The sequence below is a fragment of the Lepidochelys olivacea genome (genome assembly GCF_965140295.1).
Source record: "Lepidochelys olivacea isolate rLepOli2 genome assembly, chromosome: 9".
Taxonomy (NCBI): Eukaryota; Metazoa; Chordata; order Testudines; family Cheloniidae; genus Lepidochelys; species Lepidochelys olivacea.
In genome coordinates, this window is record NC_140419.1 from 24,402,187 (window position 1) to 24,421,597 (window position 19,411).

The 19,411-nt window shown below is 41.2% G+C and overlaps 1 protein-coding gene across 1 annotated transcript in view; it reads right to left on the minus strand.

The window, feature by feature from the left end:
- LEKR1 (leucine, glutamate and lysine rich 1) overlaps positions 1-19,411 on the minus strand; it is a 122,534-nt gene that overhangs the window by 72,000 nt on the left and 31,123 nt on the right. Inside the window, exons 4-5 of the mRNA XM_084638695.1 lie at positions 5,566-5,685; positions 4,715-4,890 (exon numbers count right to left, since the gene is read on the minus strand). Coding sequence (XP_084494821.1) covers positions 4,715-4,890; positions 5,566-5,685 — 296 coding nt within the window. The remainder of the gene's footprint in view (positions 1-4,714; positions 4,891-5,565; positions 5,686-19,411) is intronic.

Genomic DNA, 19,411 nt, shown 5'->3' on the forward strand with positions numbered 1-19,411 from the left:
TCGGTTTACTTTTTTCAAAATTTAAGAAATTACATACAAAAAACCCCCCCTATGTTAAAAGAATGTTAAGGTTGCAAAGTCAGGCACTCAAAAAGTAGAAAATGCCAGAATTAATACTGCCTCATGGAACCTTAATTTGGCCCTCCGGCATGTATGCATTATGAAACAGCCTTTAATTATATGATCATACCCCTGCCTCATTCAGTGCACATTATGAACTGTGTTCAGGGGTGTGTCATGAATGAGGCTTTTGTCTGTAGATCCTCTGCCTCATTTGTTGCAGAAGCTGGAATGTGTATAGTGATTGAGGCAGAGAAGGGTTGGAAGAAAAACGATGGTCTTGTGGTTAAGGCAGTTGAACGCTATCCTGGAGAATTGGATTCTATTCTTCCCTCTGCTACAGAGTTCCTATGTGATGCTAGTTAAGTCACTGAAACCAAATTTTTCACAGGTAGCCACTAACTGCATGTTCCTCATTTTCTGGTTGCCCAACTTGAGATACTTAGTGTCTGATTCAATTGCAACTGAAGTAATGGACAACCTTAATCTGGCATTTCTTAACTTTCGAGTGTTTGACTTTGCAACTCTAACGTTCTTTTAATATTTATTATATTTGTATGTAATATAAATAAGAGTAGGATCTCACAATTATAGTGGGGGGGCATGATACAGGAGTAGACAATAGGCTGACCATAGGCCAAATCTGGACCACCAGATGCTTTTGAACAGACTGCAAAATCTTTTTATATACTTATTATTATCATTATTGTTATTACGGTGTGAAAATGTTTCTCTGGAGTCTGGACCTTGAGTACATCTTGACAAAGAAACTTGGACCGTGACAAAAAATAATAGACTAACTGAGGAGCGATAGATGAGATGACTTCAAGGTCCTTTCCAGTCCTGCACTTCTATGAGTCTCTAAAACTAACCATCTTGAATGAGTTATATGAGTATGACACCATAGGAAGACAGAGAGATATGGCAAATTAAAATATCTTCAAATATTAGGATCTTAGGCTAAAGCACACGTATTGCCTGTGCTTCAATCTGCCCTTAATGATTGAATAGTTGATCCTATAATTTTCAGCAAAGAATAGCCAAACATTTCACAATTAAATGTGCTATTAGAATATCTTTTAGCAACTCTCTGTTCCATCTTGAGAAGCCTTTTCTTAAATGCCAAGTATTTTACATGCTGTGTGAAGTTATGATATAATCGGCTTCATAATTGAAAATGAAGCCAGATTGCCCCCATCTTGCTTTGTGCACTGTTTGGAAATTGCAAGAAGCATTCCTTATAATAAACAGCTAAATGTATTTGAAAATGAAGATTTTAATTAAAATCTTAAACTTCCTGCTGGTAGCTACTATCTTGCTGCAAAGTAATATTGTCTGTGACAGGAAAGAATGCTTTTAATCATCAGAAGCAGAACCTGATTGTTTAATATTAAAACAAAATATTTAAATGTTAAACAGTTACATTCTTCACTAATTGTTAATAACATTTAGGATTTTAAATGGCTTCTGACAAGAATTCCACTACTGGAGTGGCACAAATGATGTAATTTTTCCATTCTATGGATGACCACAGCAGGTTCAGAAAAGTCAACACGCATCAAAAATTATCACAGAAAATTTTCACTGCCCATGTGCGAACTGTCAGAACAAAACAGTTTTCTTTTAAGTAGTATTCTATAATGGCTTTAAGACTATTTTATGATTAGACACATTATGAGAGGAAAAGAAGGTACAAGAAAATATCCCATATTTTCATTTTGACCAATCTAACTTCCATTTGGTTGAATGAAGGATTAGGAAGATGCCTGTAGCTATTCAAATAAGTAGAATTCTGCAGGATATTAAAAAACCAGGGGTATCTTGCCTTATGAGTAGGTGTTTTCCCTAGTATCATTCTTACTTATTCTACTGTGGTTACTAAGGTCCTACCACTCAACAAAATAAGAGAGCTATACCCGTAAATGTATTTGGTTTGGAGTTTACTTTGATGCCAACATTACTACTCTATCTTAATTGTTCATTTGTATTTTATTTTTGGAATTGGTAAATAAAGTTTCATGTTTAAAAAGCACTGGCATCAAAAGTAGTTTCCTTTGTTAAGTATCGTTTATCTCAGTTGCCAGTTGAATTATGTAACTTAATTTTTCAAAGTGAGAGCTGAAAGATTGAAATCAGAACGAATTCAAAATATGTTATGAATTACAAAATATCTGAACAGCAAAGCACAGCTCAAATGACAGTACATGCACATGTTCACAATGAGGTGTATTTTAGTTATTTTTTAAAATCTTGACTCTGTGGTATCTAGTACTCAGATAACAATTCACACTCCAAAAATCAAAAATAATTTCATCGCACGTGTGTGTGTGTCTTCAAGGAAAGGTTAAAAGTGTCCCTAATTTTGCACTTCTGCCCTGTGGCAAAAGATTACAAACATTTCTTTACCAACTACTCAAAAAGGTAGGCCCAGAAAGCCACATTCAGCAATATCTGTACATTTAGCAGGACAGCTACTTTATTAATTACATTGAAGTCCATGCTTTGAAGACCAAAATTTGTAGAACAAATTATGGTAAATACAGCTAGAAAAATGTAGCATGTCAGATCCAGGAGGTATAAGTTGCTTTTTGTGAATTACAAAAATGTATGTTACAACATATTTGTTTATTCCCTACTCAAGCTTTAGATTAATTGAAAATGCTATATGAAGTGAGGACAGTATGTTTTAAATATAATTTCCTATAACATATTTGACATTTTCAAGACAAACTACTAAATACTTCTTATACTTGCTATTATCAGACTTACTACACTGTTTACACATTTTATATTCATATAGCAGGTTTTGAGTTCTATAATTCTATTTTTATTTAAAACATATAGGTGAATTTAGGGCTTGTTTGAGGACCTTACAGAAAGTACAAGTAATGCAAACTGCCCCCACTACCCTGTTCTGTAAAAATCAGGTCAAATTTTGCTTGTAACACTCAAAATACTTGGTTTATTACCTTTAGGGTTTTGTAGTTAAATTCAGCTTCCATTCAACTTTGGCCTTGCTAAATTATGGACAAGAGTGCCAGCTGCAATAGTGGGGAGTGTGGCAATGGTGATGATGCAGACATCTGTCCCATTAGTAACCGGACTTAGTTCAACTCCTTTCACATAGACCACAAAGAGCCAACATATATTTCAGACACTTCTGCCTGGGCCACATTAAGATCCACAACTGAAAGTCTATCACATCACATATCCCATGGGCCATCCCAGTTGCCTATCTTCTGCAATTTTCGTTTACAGTTTTATACTCATAATCCAAAAATTGAAATATCTTACCGAAAAAGTACTATACAGCTCAAAAGTACTCATCACCATGTATTCTTTTACAGGTTTCCATGCCCCTTTAGGGTTTATGTCCCGCCTTCCATTTCTGTTTTTGGACATGCACACATTTGACGCCATCCGCCATTTTGAAATTTTTTAAAATCATTTTCTTATTTTTGGATGGGAAATGTTGTGTGCCTGTGTTTTGACATGCTTGGCTGGGCTTTGTGAGAGAACTTAAAGAAAAGGAGTTCAAAAAATAAAGATTGTTTGGTTAGGTTTAGTAAGGAGAGAGGTTTTTAAAGGGTAGAGGTTAGTTATTAAAGAAAAGAAAGATTTTTGGTTAGGTTTATTAAGGAGAGAGGGTTTTAAAGAAAACAGTTTGAAGGAGAGTAAAAAGGTTATCAAAAATAGAGAGAGAGGAAAAAATAAGCACGGGGAAAAGAAGAAAGGACTTTAGAGAAAAAAGAAAGAATAAAGCAACAAGAGAGTCTGTGTCACTGAACACATACAGAGTGAAGCATCCTACCCCAAGGACTGCCGGTAGTGAAATGATAGCTGTTCTGGGCGGAGAGCCTTGGGAGGAAACTATGCTGAAGCAATCAGAAGCTGTTCTACAGCTATGTCATAGAATGCATTCTTTCGAACCAATCCTATCATACCAAGATTTTAAAACAAGAGCCACCACCTCCTTCCAGAAACAGGCTATTGCGGAGTGGATTATTTGAATAAAACTCTAGCCAATGAGCATCTGACCATGTGTATAAAACCGTGTATTTTTGTGAGCTGTGGTTTTAAATTTTTTTTTTTGCATGCAATTCTTTTCCTCTTTTACAACTGGCGATGACCCCATAAATTCTTCCTGTTTCTTCGGTTCAGTTTCAGGCTGAAACATGGGGTTCAACGTCAGCACTGTTTCTTTAGCAAAATAAGTGTAAATGGGTCATCCTTCTGAACACAATCAGGGGCACCCAAAAACAATTTGGGCTTCTTGGTGTCTCCAGGTGTCTTGTAAAAGGACATGCCCGTAGTGTCTAGGTTCCCAATTTTAAAACCACTGCTCGCAAAAATACCCTCTCTCCTTCATAAACCTCACCAATCTTTATTTTTTTTAAAATTCTTTTTCTTTAAAATTCTCTCACAAAACCCAGCCAAGCATGTCAAAACACAAGCACACAACATTTCCCATCCAAAAATAAAAGAATAATAAAAAAAATTCAAAATGGCAGACGGTGCCAAACGTGTACACGACCAAAAACAGAGTGCAGGACATAAACCATAAACAGGGCATGGAAACCTGTCAAAGAATATATGCTGATGAGTACTATCAAGATGTATACTACTCACATATTATTGCAAGTTGATGATTTACCTGTTGATGCGGCTTTACTTATAGTTTTTATTTGTAGAAAAATCTCTTCTTTCAGTACAGTCCAGTTGTCTAGCTTATTAGATACAACTTCTTTAATACTGACTAGCTCTCTTCTAATAAAGAGAAGTAATGAAAGAGTCTTGTTTAGAGTTAACCGATGGTTCTCCAATCTTTTTCTGCAAAAAAGAGAAAAATATTTACAAGATCAATCATTTCTTTAAAAAGCAAATAAAAACGTCTGGGAAGATATTTTCAAATTGTGGCTTTACCAAGAAAAACTACTAATAACTTTCCCTTCCGTCGTATTTTATGTTACAATTATTCAATATATTGAAGATGTTTAAACATTTAACACAGTCTTCACAACACATCAAAATATTTCTCCCTCCCTCATTTATGTAAAATTGAAGACAATTTTTGATTGGACAAATGGATATTCTGTGATTCTTTTTCATGGCTTTAGAATATAAAGGAAAAGTTTTCAGATTATATATATTTGTGTACCAGCTAAAAGTCTTTCTTTGCAACCAGCTATAAGAAATACAGTACTGCAGCTGCATTCCATGTTCTACTGTATCACAAGAACTTTAACTCTGTTGATCATTTATTCTATTGAGATTAATGACAAAATTGTCAATAATACAATTGGAAAATGACCAAATTGTATTTGTTAACACAATATTATTTTACTATGTTCTGAAAAACAAACATTGAAATGTTTCCAAACTTTTTTCATTTGCCCTATTTTCCTTGTCATTCTATAATTCTGTTGACAAATCCTGTTAACTGATTGTACTATACATTTTTTCACAGAAGAAAGATCTAACACATTGCCTTTTAGGAATTCTTACCTGAACAGCTGCAACTTTTTATGTGCAACTTCCTTCTCTTCTTGAAAGCATCTCAAGGCCTCATTCAGATTTTGTAGTTCATTTTGTTTATCTTTCAACTGCACAGTTAAGTGATTTATTCTACATATATAAATAAAAGAGTTATATAGTGTTACTATTTGCACAACTAAAAATCCACAGATTCTACTTCTTGCACTAGTTTTGAGGAAAAAACTTCTCACTATAAAAAAATGTCAAATTTTCAATGCTAGAAATTACACTCTTTAGGACTAGACATGGTATGCTTAAGTGGAACATCTCCAGTTGCTGAACGTACTTCCTCTTACTGTTCACCAGAACTTCAGTCTACTGACTTTGAAGGCATGGAGCAAGACACCTTTGAGTTGACTATGGATTATTTCTGTGTTACTGTTATGATTAGGGAGATGAATTATATGTCCTGACCATTGTGGGCAAGAGATGTAGTCAGTTCAAATTTAGCCCCAAATTCATATTTTGTAGGAACAATCTTTCAGAAAACCTAAGACTTATACTAGCGTTTCTCAAACTGGGGTCTGTGGACCCCTGGGGGTCTGCGAGGGTACTCCAGGGGATCCACGAGACCCGCTGATCAACTTCTCCACCTCGCTCAACTCCTCCACCTCCATCCCAGTGCCTCCTGCACGCCAGGGAACAGCTGTTCAGCAGCGTGCAGGAGGCGCTGGGAGAGAGGAGGAGGAGCGGAGATAGGGCATCCTTGGGGAAGGGGGCAGAAAGAGGTGGGGAAGAGGAGCGGCAAGGGTGGAGCAGGGGTGGGGTGGGGTGGGGCTTTGGGGAAGGGATGGAGTGGGTGCGGGACCTGGAGCTGAGTGGGGAATTTGGGGATCCCCAAAAATGTTTAAATCAAAATGGGGATCCTCGGCTTGCTAAAGTTTGAGAACCACTGACCTATACAAATGCTTCTATCTTTTAAAAATGAAAGTCCAGTATCAATATAACCAATTTTATTTTTAAACAAACAACCGTGCCCCTGATATGTTCAAAACCAAACATTGTAGCACAAAGAAGCCTAAGTGGAATATGTTGTTTTTTATTTAAATAAATAGCTTCCATAGTAACAAGTAAATTGGATTTTTAAAATTCTTGTACTGTTAATAATCAAAAGCGTTGTAGATGTAAAGAAACATGTTTGTCTACAAATAAATTATTTTTAAGCTCCCAATATCTTGTAGCATTTATGTCATCTGTCCATCTTACAAGGCAGTGACAGCATAATCATCAGTCAAATAAATAAATAAATAGTAAAGATTTGGAACCTAAATGGAAAATTGGACTACTTAGAAATATTCTGTTCTGTTTAATAAACTCAGGGAATCTGAGCCCTGAGGAAGAAGACGGCCTGAAAATGGACAGGAGGTCTTTCACACAAGTCTACAGTGTAAAGATTTCTTCCTTAGTACTATATACCCAGTAAAATAATCCTCAATTTAGAATTAAGATTTTTCAAGTGCATTTCCCAGCAAGATAATCACTAAAAATAAGAGAAAATAACTAGTTACGCCAACATTAAGATCCACAGCAGTATTAGCTCACATATCTTTAGCCAAATATCACACTCAAGTCCATAGTTCCACTGCAAATTCACTTTCAGTTCCGCAATAGCACTACTTACAATGTACACTTCCAATTTCTCACTATCACACTCAAATGCCAAACATCAGCTCTGACCTCAGCTAGTTGAAGATGTACTCTTTATATAGTTATATGGGTAATACAGTCTAAAACATGTTTGTACATGAAAAAGTATATTAGAATTAAGATTTTCCTCACACCTGACAGGAGGTTCACCAAAGAGAACAACTGTCTCTAGAATGGAGCTCTAGACTACATCTTCAGCAAGTTGGGCTTCAAGTCTCACTCTCTTCCTGCCCTTTCAGCATCCTGTCCTATCCCTACAAACAAAAGGCGGCATTTGGATCTAAATTATGCTATGACAAATAAGAATAATACTTTTGTAATTAACAATATTCTATATTAATAATATTTTGTAAAATAGTATGAAAATTAGGTTTGCCAATTTTGCTTGGATGTGTTCTTGAAGGTTTCATCATATGACATAATCTTTAATTAAAGACTAATCTTCGATTTCTGGAGACTCCAAAACAATCCTGGAGGGTTGGCAACCCTAAAACGTGTTGAGTCTCATTTTTCATTACTATGGTTCTTTAGCTATAGAGGTCCGAAAGAATAGTTAGACTCTGAAAGGAAATTTCATATTAAACTCATTTGTACAGGTTTTCTTTGTCACAACTAATATGTTTTTGACCAAAATAATATTACTGAAAAGCTACAGCAATTCTGAATTAAAAACTAAGGATATCAAACCCAAAATCATGTCTTTATCATGCAGTATACAACATGATTTAAAGCTTAGTACAAAGTTTAACTGCATAGCTGTCAGAAGTCTACTAGATAGAGACTGTTAAAATTAAAAAATTAAAAAATCTGTAACTCTACTATCAACATGACAAAAATGAAACTCCAAAAATGTATAAAATCCAATGTACTTATCTCCATTTGTTCTGTTCACCTACTTTCTGAATTTCACTCAGCTAGGGAAAATGAAATCAAATTGGTCAATTTCACATTATTATGTAGTCAATTGCACTTTTTGGTTCTCATTCCTGAGCACAATGTTGTTGTGTTTGAAACCCAAGCACTGCAGGGGAACATTTCCTGCTAGGCTGGAAAAAACCTAAGCAACCCCACACTGATTGTTTTCTGTTAATCATAATTTTTTGTAAAACAATTCCTCTCCATCCCCATTTATTTTTTAAACCAAACCTAGAGTTTGAGCCTGTGTTGCTTAACAGTGCCCCTTTAAAAAACAAGCAAAATTTTATGAGAACTGTTTTTGTCCGATGTTCTCTCTTTCTCTATAAGTGTGTTCTGAGGGCACTGAGGATGACCAATGGTATTGATATCAAAAGGATTAAATTTCAGATTATTCCCGCCACTAAATTCCCTCTAAACTGCGTGGCCACGCAGCAGCCCATTAAGCGCCGCACAGGCGCTCAGGGCTGCAACGGGGAGAGATGCTTCATAGAATCATAGAATATCAGGGTTGGAAGGGACCCCAGAAGGTCATCTAGTCCAACCCCCTGCTCGAAGCAGGACCAATTCCCAGTTAAATCATCCCAGTCAGGGCTTTGTCAAGCCTGACCTTAAAAACCTCTAAGGAAGGAGATTCTACCACCTCCCTAGGTAACGCATTCCAGTGTTTCACCACCCTCTTAGTGAAAAAGTTTTTCCTATCCCTCCCCTCCAGCGTATCTACCACTCCTCCCAGTTTAGTATCATCCGCAAATTTGCTGAGAGTGCAATCCACACCATCCTCCAGATCATTTATGAAGATATTGAACAAAACTGGCCTCAGGACCGACCCTTGGGGCACTCCACTTGATACCGGCTGCCAACTAGACATGGAGCCATTGATCACTACCCGTTGAGCCCGACAATCTAGCCAGCTTTCTACCCACCTTATAGTGCATTCATCCAGCCCATACTTCCTTAACTTGCTGACAAGAATACTGTGGGAGACCGTGTCAAAAGCTTTGCTAAAGTCAAGAAACAATACATCCACTGCTCTCCCTTCATCCACAGAACCAGTAATCTCATCATAAAAGGCGATTAGATTAGTCAGGCATGACCTTCCCTTGGTGAATCCATGCTGGCTGTTCCTGATCACTTTCCTCTCATGCAAGTGCTTCAGGATTGATTCTTTGAGGACCTGCTCCATGATTTTTCCAGGGACTGAGGTGAGGCTGACTGGCCTGTAGTTCCCAGGATCCTCCTTCTTCCCTTTTTTAAAGATTGGCACTACATTAGCTTCTCCCCCAGCCCTGGACCTGCTGCGGCGCTCCTCCCCCAGCCCGGCCCGGCCAGTACCGGGTTTATAATGGAACTGGGCCCATGCTCAGCAGGGGCCTCATGGCCCGCCCAGCGCTCCACTTCACTTACGCTGAGGCCCTTGGCTCCTCTCCGGACCTGCCCTCGTGCTCCTATGGGCCCACCGGCCCAGAGCTTCTCTATGCTCCCACCCCAGCGCTACTCTCAGTTGGCCGGGTGAGGGCTCCTCTCTCCGCCCCCTTCCTCCATCACCGGCAGGCAGAAGCTGCCGACTGCCTGCCAGGAGTTGGAAAGCAGCCCACCTCTGCTGCCGTTCCTCCGGGCCACCTGTGAGGGATGCGGAGCCCATTGCAGCCCGGACTGCAGACAGACCTGCCGAGGAGAGACACACCTCCCCTGGCCCCAGCCCAGCCCAGCCCCCTGCCCTGGATGAAGGGAGAGGTGCCCCAGCCCCCTGCCCTGCCGCGGATGAGGGGAGAGGTGCCCTGGCCGCAGCCCAGCCCCCCTTGACCTGCTGCGGACGGGGGGAAAGGAGATCCTCCCCTGGCCCCAGCCAAGCCCCGGCGAATCTGCAGAGGATGGGGAAGAGGTGCCCCAACCCAGCCCAGCCCCAGACCTGTCAGGGCCAGGGGAGAGGCGCTTATCCTGTGGCCCCAGCCCCAGAGCAGCCCCAGCAGCAGGGAGAGGCACCTCTCCTGCCAGACCAGATGCTGCTGTGGGGAGAGCTGGGGGGGGGGAGTTCTCTCTTTCAACCATAGCCCCAGGGCAGCCCCACCCCACTGTCCTGCTGGTAATAGCTTATCTATCTTAGCCCTACACATTGTGAAGAGAGTGGTCACTTTGGATGGGCTATTACCAGCCGGAGAGTGAGTTTGTGTGGGGGGGGGGCGGAAGGTGAGAAAACCTGGATTTGTGCTGGAAATGGCCCAACTTGATGATCACTTTAGATAAGCTATTACCAGCAGGACAGTGGGGTGGGAGGAGGTATTGTTTCATGGTCTCTGTGTGTATATAATGTCTTCTGCAGTTTCCACAGTATGCATCCGATGAAGTGAGCTGTAGCTCACGAAAGCTCATGCTCAAATAAATTGGTTAGTCTCTAAGGTGCCACAAGTACTCCTTTTCTTTTTGTGAATTGGAACTGTGTTTTAATGTTTCCACCTTAACTAAAGATCAGCCATGATTAATATACATTTATGTATTTTTTTTTCCTTCAGCAAATGAAGCCAACTGATTTCTGGACCAGAGAACTACTGACTTTGAGATGGAGTTGAAAGATCATAATGAGACACCATTGGAGTATATTGCATCAATACGTCTCCTTAACCAGCTGGTAAAGTCATTTCTAAGCTATATAAAGCACTTCCTTCTCTCAGGATCTGTGCTCTATCACAGTGGCACTTTAGAACCAAATAATGAAACTATGGTACTAGTCCCCACCTTGAGGATTTTAAGACAGAGACTGCAAAGCAAGAGATGACAATCCAGGGGCAGGAAGGAAACTTAGAATATAATTATCAAGACTCCTGGGACAAACACACACACACACTTTCTTGTTTCCTTTCCTTCTTCTCACTCCACTGCCTCTTCACTTCCTCCTAACTATTGCAGTGAAGATAAGCCCTAGGGCTCTGTCTTCACTGCAGTTAACTTGAGTATTCTACACTCAAGTTAACTCCTCTCAATCTAACATAGCTTGAGTAAGGGCTAGTCTACACTGACAATGCTAAAGCGCTGCCCCGGCAGCGCTTTAACATGGCTTGTGTGGTCGCAGCGCAGCGCTGGGAGAGAGCTCTCCCAGGGCTCTAAAAAAACACCTCAACGAGGGGCGTAGATCCCAGCGCTGGTGCACTGTCTACACTGGCGCTTTACAGCGCTGAAGCTTGCTGCGCTCAGGGGGGTGTTTTTCACAGTCCTGATCAAGAAAGTTGCAGCGCTGTAAATTGCCAGTGTAGAAAAGCCCTAAGAGTGGCCACACTGCAAAACTATACCTGAGCTGCACAGTGATTGGATTAGCAGTTAACAAGTGGTGCTAACATGAGTTGTAGCCAGCTCAAATTAAAAGCACCACCACACTCAAGGGGTTTTGTGTGGGAATGAAACTTGGATTAACTCTACAGTGCAGACAAACCCTAAATGCAGTCACTCCAGCAAGTCTGCAGTTGCTGTACCTGGTGAGGGGAGCCAGAAGGAAAGAAACAATTCAAGACTGATGTTGGCATTCAGAGAGCAGCTGCACACAGTGGACCATCATTATCGGGCTCAGGAAAAAAGCACAAACTGGTAGCAGTCTGGAGTTGCCAGCTTTCACACAGTGATCACTACTTGCTTTTCCACCAGTAGGGCAGCTCTCATTTTGGTGTCCTTGAGCCACAGGGTGGGGGCGAACTCCACACACACTTCAAGGAAGGTGGCTTTGCGCATACGAAAGTTGTGCAGCCACTGCTTGTCATCCCATACTTACATCACAATCCAATCCCGCCAGTCGGTGCTTTTTTCCACATCCCCTATTCCACATCCCCCTAATCTTCTGGTCTGGAAAGAAGTCCACCAGCAGGGTTGCAGTGATGCGAGTGTGCAGGACCATTAATCTCCTCCTGCTACTAAGAACTGTGATTCTGGGAAATGCATGGGAAATAGTAGATGACTTTGTAGCAATGGGATTCCCTAACTACAATGGGACAATAGATTGGCACATGTAACCCAATTTTAGCCCCAGATCACCTTGTGACGGAGTACGTCAATGGAAAGGGCTACTTCTCTATGGTATTGCAGGTGCTGGTGGATCACTGGGGTCATTTCACTGACATCAACACAGGCTGGTCAGGGAAGGTGCATGACACATGCATCTTCAGAAACTCTGGACTGTATAGAAAGCTGCATGCAGGGACTTTCTTTACAGACCAGAAGTTTAGGGTGACGTGGAAATGCCCACAGTGATCCTGGGAGACCCAGCCTATCCTTTACTCCCATGGCTGATGAAGCCATACACCGGAAACCTTGACAGCAGCAAGGGGCACTTCAACAACAGGCTCAGCAGGTACAGAATGACCACAGTATGAGCGTTTGGCAGATTAAAGGGTTGCTGGCACTGCCTTTTTGGCAGATTAGACCTCAGTGAGGAAAATAGTCCCATAGTCAGAGCAGCCTGCTGTGCTCTGCATACCATTTGCGAAGCCAAGGAGGGAAAGTTTCCCTGGGGTAGAGCACTGAGGTGGATCAACCTAGTGGCTGATTTTGAGCAGCCAGACACCAAGGCTATTAAAGGGGCTCAGTGGGGAGCTATTTGAATTAGGGAGGCTTTGAAGCAGCATTTTGACAATGAGCCTCAGTAATGTGTCTTTTTGTAAAGAACTGAGCTTGGCATTGTTTACTCGCCACCTTGAATGACCCCTGTAATGAGTCCTGCCTGAGCATTAATTGTAGTCTGTAAATATGGTGATTGCAACAGAAATTCAAACAGTGGTAATCACCCTGTGTAGGTCACAAATAAAGAATCACTGTCTTTGTAAAACTCAATTTTTATTAAACAGCAATACACAGATTAACATTTCTTACAAGGGACATGACAGTGAGCAGCTCTCTCTGAAGTGCGGATCTCACCACTGCATGCAAGTCCAGCTGTCATTATGGAAAGTGCCCCTGGGGTGGAGTGCAAGAGGTACTACAATGGGCCGGGAACACGGAAGGAAAGTGTGGAGGGAGTTTGGGGAGGGCAAGGATGGCAGTTCTGTATGGACTGCAGGGGAGTCAAGCATGAATGTGTTCTACCTGCAGCACAATCATGGACCTTGGCATCTCTGATTGGTCCTCCAGGAGCTTTATTATCCTCTCCTGACCCAGTCTCCTCTCCTGGCTATCCATGTGTACGTTCTCATTGATTGTCTCTCTTCACGCCCTGTGCTTGCTACTGGCCTGATCTGATGATGGCAGCAATTCCTGAAACATGCCCTCCTTACTCCTCCTCATTTGCCTCCTTATCAGACTGAGGGGTTCCACTAGTGTGTAGGAGCTGGCCCTCAAGGTGTATATCTACAGAAGCAAAAGAAACAATGCACAGAGTCAGTATTGTGTGTGCACTCACAGTCTTGAATCATAGAAGTTACATACACTTCTTTCTCACTTTCCCTTGGCAAGCAAATAGCTCGGCTAGAGCTCTAAACATGGTGAGTTTGGCCCAGAGGAGGGGGAGGAGGAGGAGGGATGCAAGATGGGACAAAAAGTCTGGGTGGGATCAATACAAGTGCCTTGGAACATTATTCTGAATACTGGCACCGTTTTCCACAGGCAGGGGCAATCGAAGCTGAAATCACACTACTGAGGGTAACCGAAGATGCAAGGCTGCGTCTCCTGCACGTGTGAAGTTTCAGACCTGGTCTGTATGCTGCCTGCCTGTGTGCAATTTGGTTTCTCCAGAAGTAATGACTGATTGGAGCAGCAAAATTGCCTACATTGGGGGAAGAAATAAAGCAGCTCCGCCAAGGAACCTTCATCTAAGGATTGTAAAGTATATGCAGGAAAGTTTCCTAGAGATCTCTATGTAGGATTCCCGGGACATCTCGGTGTGCATTAACAAACTTTTCCACAGGGCCCCCACTGAATAGCTGCACAGGGGAATACAAAGCAGATGTAAACAGCACCTGGTATTGTTAATTTCCATCCCTTCTCCCATGTGCACCATGTAACAAAATAAAGGCACCTCTACCTGATGTAATTGTACACTATCAAAGAAAAATGAGTAGTTACCAGAACTCCCCTTTTCTGCTTCAGACATGCCAGAGCCAGACTGCTGGGACTAGCTAGACTCCTCCGGAGTCCAAAAGAGGTCCTGGCTCACCATGCCACCGGATGAGCCTGCTGCCTGTCCCACATCCTCCTCCAACTCAAGCTTCTCATCCACCACTTCATCCTCCACTGCCTCCGGTCCCCCAGAAGTACTCATGGGGCTCTTGGTGATGGAGGTGGGGTCTCTGCTGAGGATAGCATGCAGCTCCTTGTAGAAGCAGCATGTTTTTGGTGCCACACCAGAGCAATGGTTGGCATCTCTTGCCTCAACTCCTTGATCTTAGTATGGCACTGCTGCGTGTCGCTTTTGTGCCCCTGCTCGTGGCACGGTTGAGAAATCTGCTTGTAGGTATCAAAGTTTCTACAGCTGGATCAGAGCTGCGACTGCACATCCTCCTCTCCCCATAAACCCAACATATTCAGCAACTCAGCGTACTCCATGCTGGAGCCCATTTACTGCAGAAAGCCAGCATGGTCAGCTGGGAAGATGAAATGTGAGCTGTCCATGCTGAGCAAACAGGAAGTGAAATTTCAAAAATTTAAGAGGACAGGGGCGCATGCCTGTGTACCTGGCTGCAGTGCAGCGGAGCAGAAACTGCTCACTAGAACAGTCATGATGGGCATTGTGAGACACCTCCTGGAGGCCACTTAGGGAGACATAAGCAAGTGTAGTGTCTACACTGATACTGCGTTGCTCTAACTTTGTCGCAAAAAGCTTTATGCCGCTCATTGAGGTGGTTTTATGTCGGCTTAGCAGGAAAGTTAATCAGTGAGAGGAGCATTAGTGTGCATACTCCTCCACCGTTGTGTCAAACAAACCTGACTTTGTCGACAAAACTGTACAGTGTAGACCAAGCTTAAGAGAGCTCCTATGCAGGTGGGAGATATAGCATTGACCTTGTCTAGCTACATTGTGATAAACATCGCCGCTTGTGCCTTGTTGCTGCTAGGATTTTACTGTGAGATAAGTAACAGAAGTTAGTTATCTTGCTGTAAAAAACAATACCTTTTTTGGCAATGAAGACACAGCTGAAACAGAATAAGAAAAACCCAAAGTAAAGCCTTGAAGAGCTTCCTAAATATCATGAATGAAATTTGAGACTGAAGTCTGAGTCTGCCCGAGTCCCACCTCGCAGCGTAGGGGGCCAGAGCCAAAGCCCAACTGTCCAGGGCGGAGTCCAAAGCAGATGCCCAAGGGCTTCAGCCTCAAGCGGATGGCCTGTAACCTGAACCCCACCACCCAGGGCTGAAGCGCTTGGGCTTCAGCCCCCAGACGGTGGGACTTGGGCTTCAGCCCCAGGCCTCAGCAAGTTTAATGCCAGCCACTTTGAGGTCTTGACCCACAGTTTGAGAACTGCTGATCTAAATCTTGCTTGTGCTCTGACTTGAAGCTATTCATGAATGAAGAACACTTCTTTAGCAAAAAAAATTGAAAAAATGTATATCTACAAGAAATTGCATTTGCACAGAAAATATTAAAAGGGCAGAAGGGTACAAGAGACATGAGAACAGCACAGTCACTCATAATGTCCCTTATCCCTTGGCCTCTGTAGTAGTGGGATCATGAGACACTAACAAAAAATGTTTCTCTTTTTAAAAGTTTGATGAGGTGAGAGAGAGAGGCTCATCTTGAGGAAGTGATGGAGAATGAGAACTGAAGAAACTGACACCCTTAGCAAAAAGAACCAGGAGTACTTGTGGCACCTTAGAGACTAACAACTTTATTTGGGCATAAGCTTTTGTGGGCTAAAACCCACTTCATCAGATGCATGGAGTGGAAAATACAGTAGGAACATTTCAGAGAACATGAAAAGATGGGAGTTGCCATACCAACTCTAACGAGACAGCTCAATGAAGGTGGGCTATTATCAGCAGGAGACAAAAAACTTTTGTAGTGATAATCAGGATGGCCATTTCAAATAGTTGACAAGAAGGTGTGAGTAACAGTAGGGGAAAAATTATCATGGGGAAATAGTTTTTAGTTTGTGTAATGACCCATCCACTCCCAGTCTTTATTCAAGCCTAATTTGATGGTGTCCAGTTTGCAAATTAATTCCAGTTCTGCAGTCTCTCATTGGAGTCTGTTTTTGAAGGTTTTTTTGTTGAAGAATTGCCACTTTAAGGTCTGTAATTGAGTGCCCAGAGAGGCTGAAGTGTTCTCCAACTGGTTTTTGAATTTATAATTCTTGACGTCTGATTCGTGTCCATTTATTCTTTTGCGTAGAGACTGTCCGGTTTGGCCAATGTTGATGGCAGAGGGGCACTGCTGGCACATGATGGCATATATCACATTGACAGATGTGCAGGTGAACGAGCCCTTGATGGTGTGGCTGATGTGATTAGATCCTATGATGCGTTTTAGCCCACGAAAGCTTACGCTCAAATAAATTTGTGAGTCTCTAAGGTGTCACAAGTACTCCTTGTTCTTTTTGCTGATACAGACTAACACTCTGAAACCTGACACCCTTAGAAGATTCTCACACTGTTTAAAAATAAGTAAGGCTGGTTCTGCTAAAAGGTCTGAATTTACAGTCCTCTCTCATGCAAAACTTAAGTTGATTTCAATGGGATTTTTGCCTAACTAAGGGATGCAAGACTGGGCCCATATAATATTAAATTTAAAAGAAAACATTGCATAATACATAAGTTTCTCATTTAAAAATCCTCAAAGCTTTTTTCAAATGTCTATTATGTCCATTACTTTACAGAAAAAAGTAACTGAGACACTCAAAAGATTTCTACTTGTTAATTATTAAATCAAATTTAAAAAACAAATACAAAATAGTCAAATAAATATACTCAGGCATAAAGCAAAGGAATTCACACGCAAATGATGAATTTAATTTAATCTTTGTTCAGTCACCTACTCCTGATGCATCTGATGAAGTGAGCTATAGCTCATGAAAGCTTATGCTCAAATAAATTGGTTAGTCTCTAAGGTGCCATCAGTACGCCTTTTCTTTTTGCGGATACAGACTAACATGGCTGCTACTCTGAAAACTACTCCAGTTAGCATCCTTTCCCACATGTTTGCAAATGTAAATCAAATGTTGCCGCACAGCAGGATTCAACTTGCTAGCATATAATGCTGTTACTTTTATCAGCAATGAAAATCTCATTACTTCATGTAAAGTTCAAATTCATTGTTTTTCCCTCTCTCATTTCCATGTAGTGAGTAATTTTGTTCTGCATATGAAGTATAATATTTTTAATAAATGTCTCCATATTAAAAAGCAAAACAGTAAAAGAAAAACAAGACATTACCAAATCATACACTTTTAAAGTTCATAATGTGTTTTATTTGAGCAGTATAGATGTGTACATTCTAAAAAGTACAGTAAAAAAAGTACATCAAATTCGTTAAGTCCTCAGGGTCTATGTGACATACTCAGTTAACCACTTGGGACATGGATTTAAATCAGTTCAGATTACAAATTAAATGAGTCTGATGGTCTCAACATAGCTGCTAGTGTACACACCACAAAATTCCATGCAATTACAGCTTGCATTTTCCATTTATGGGAGCCATGACAGGGGTATCACAAGTTACTTTTGAGGTACAGTAGCAGAATGGTGTGGGAAATGGCTATACCTACCTGCATTACTGTGTTTGCATAGTGTCTATCACAAAGGGGCCCCAATTCATAACTGGGGCCTGTAGGAACTACTGTCATTCAATTTGAGTGACACACACTGGAATTCTCATGCTGCCAGTACTAAAACATTCTTGGAATTTCTAAGAAATATATATATATATATGACAATTTCCTAACTCAAGAATCAGAGTAACAGCCGTGTTAGTCTGTATTCGCAAAAAGAAAAGGAGGACTTGTAGCACCTTAGAGACTAACCAATTTATTTGAGCATCAGCTTTCGTGAGCCTAAGTTAATTTGTACCCAATTTGCAAATGAATTCCAATTCAACAGTCTCTCGCTGGAGTCTGGTTTTGAAGTTTTTCTGTTGTAAACTAAAACCCCTCCAACGCATTATTAAGGATCTACAACCTATCCTGAAGGATGACCCAACACTCTCACAAATCTTGGGAGACAGGCCAGTCCTTGCCTACAGACAGCCCCCAAACCTGAAGCAAATACTCATCAGCAACCACATACCACACAACAGAACCACTAACCCAGGAACCTATCCTTGCAACAAAGCCCGTTGCCAACTGTGCCCACATATCTATTCAGGGGACACCATCACAGGGCCTAATAACATCAGCCACACTATCAGAGGCTCGTTCACCTGCACATCTACCAATGTGATATATGCCATCATGTGCCAGCAATGCCCCTCTGCCATGTACATTGGTCAAACTGGACAGTCTCTACATTTTTACAGTCTCTACGTAAAAGAATAAATGGACACAAATCAGATGTCAAGAATTATAACATTCATAAACCAGACGGAGAACATGTCAATCTCTCTGGTCACGCGATTACAGACATGAAAGTTGCGATATTACAACAGAAAAACTTCAAAACCAGACTCCAGCGAGAGACTGTTGAACTGGAATTCATTTGCAAATTGTATACAATTAACTTAGGCTTGAATAGAGACTGGGAGTGGCTAAGTCATTATGCAAGGTAACCTATTTCCCCTTGTTTTTTCCTACAACCCCCCCCCCCCCGACGTTCTTGTTAAACCCTGGATTTGTGCTGGAAATGGCCCACCTTGATTATCATACACATTGTAAGGAGAGTGATCACTTTAGATAAGCTATTACCAGCAGGAGAGTGGGGTGGGGGGAGAGAAAACCTTTTGTAGTGGTAAACACCCATTTTTTCATAGTTTGTATGTATAAGAACATCTTCTGTGTTTTCCACTGTATGCATCCGATGAAGTGAGCTGTAGCTCACGAAAGCTTATGCTCAAATAAATTGGTTAGTCTGTAAGGTGCCACAAGTACTCCTTTTCTTTTTGCTAACTCAAGAAGTGTTGCATCCAATAAGGGAAATGCTATATTAGACCTGTTCATATTGACAGATAAAAAAGAACTGATCTCTGAAACTAAAAAATAGTGGTTACTAAGATGCAAGTGATTATGATTTGATTACATTTGTCACATCCAAAGAGAATAAAGTTCAAACCAGTAATATATATATTGGGTGCTTTAAAGAGGCCAATTTCACACAAAGTTTAACACAATTATGAGCTAAATCACCTGGACAA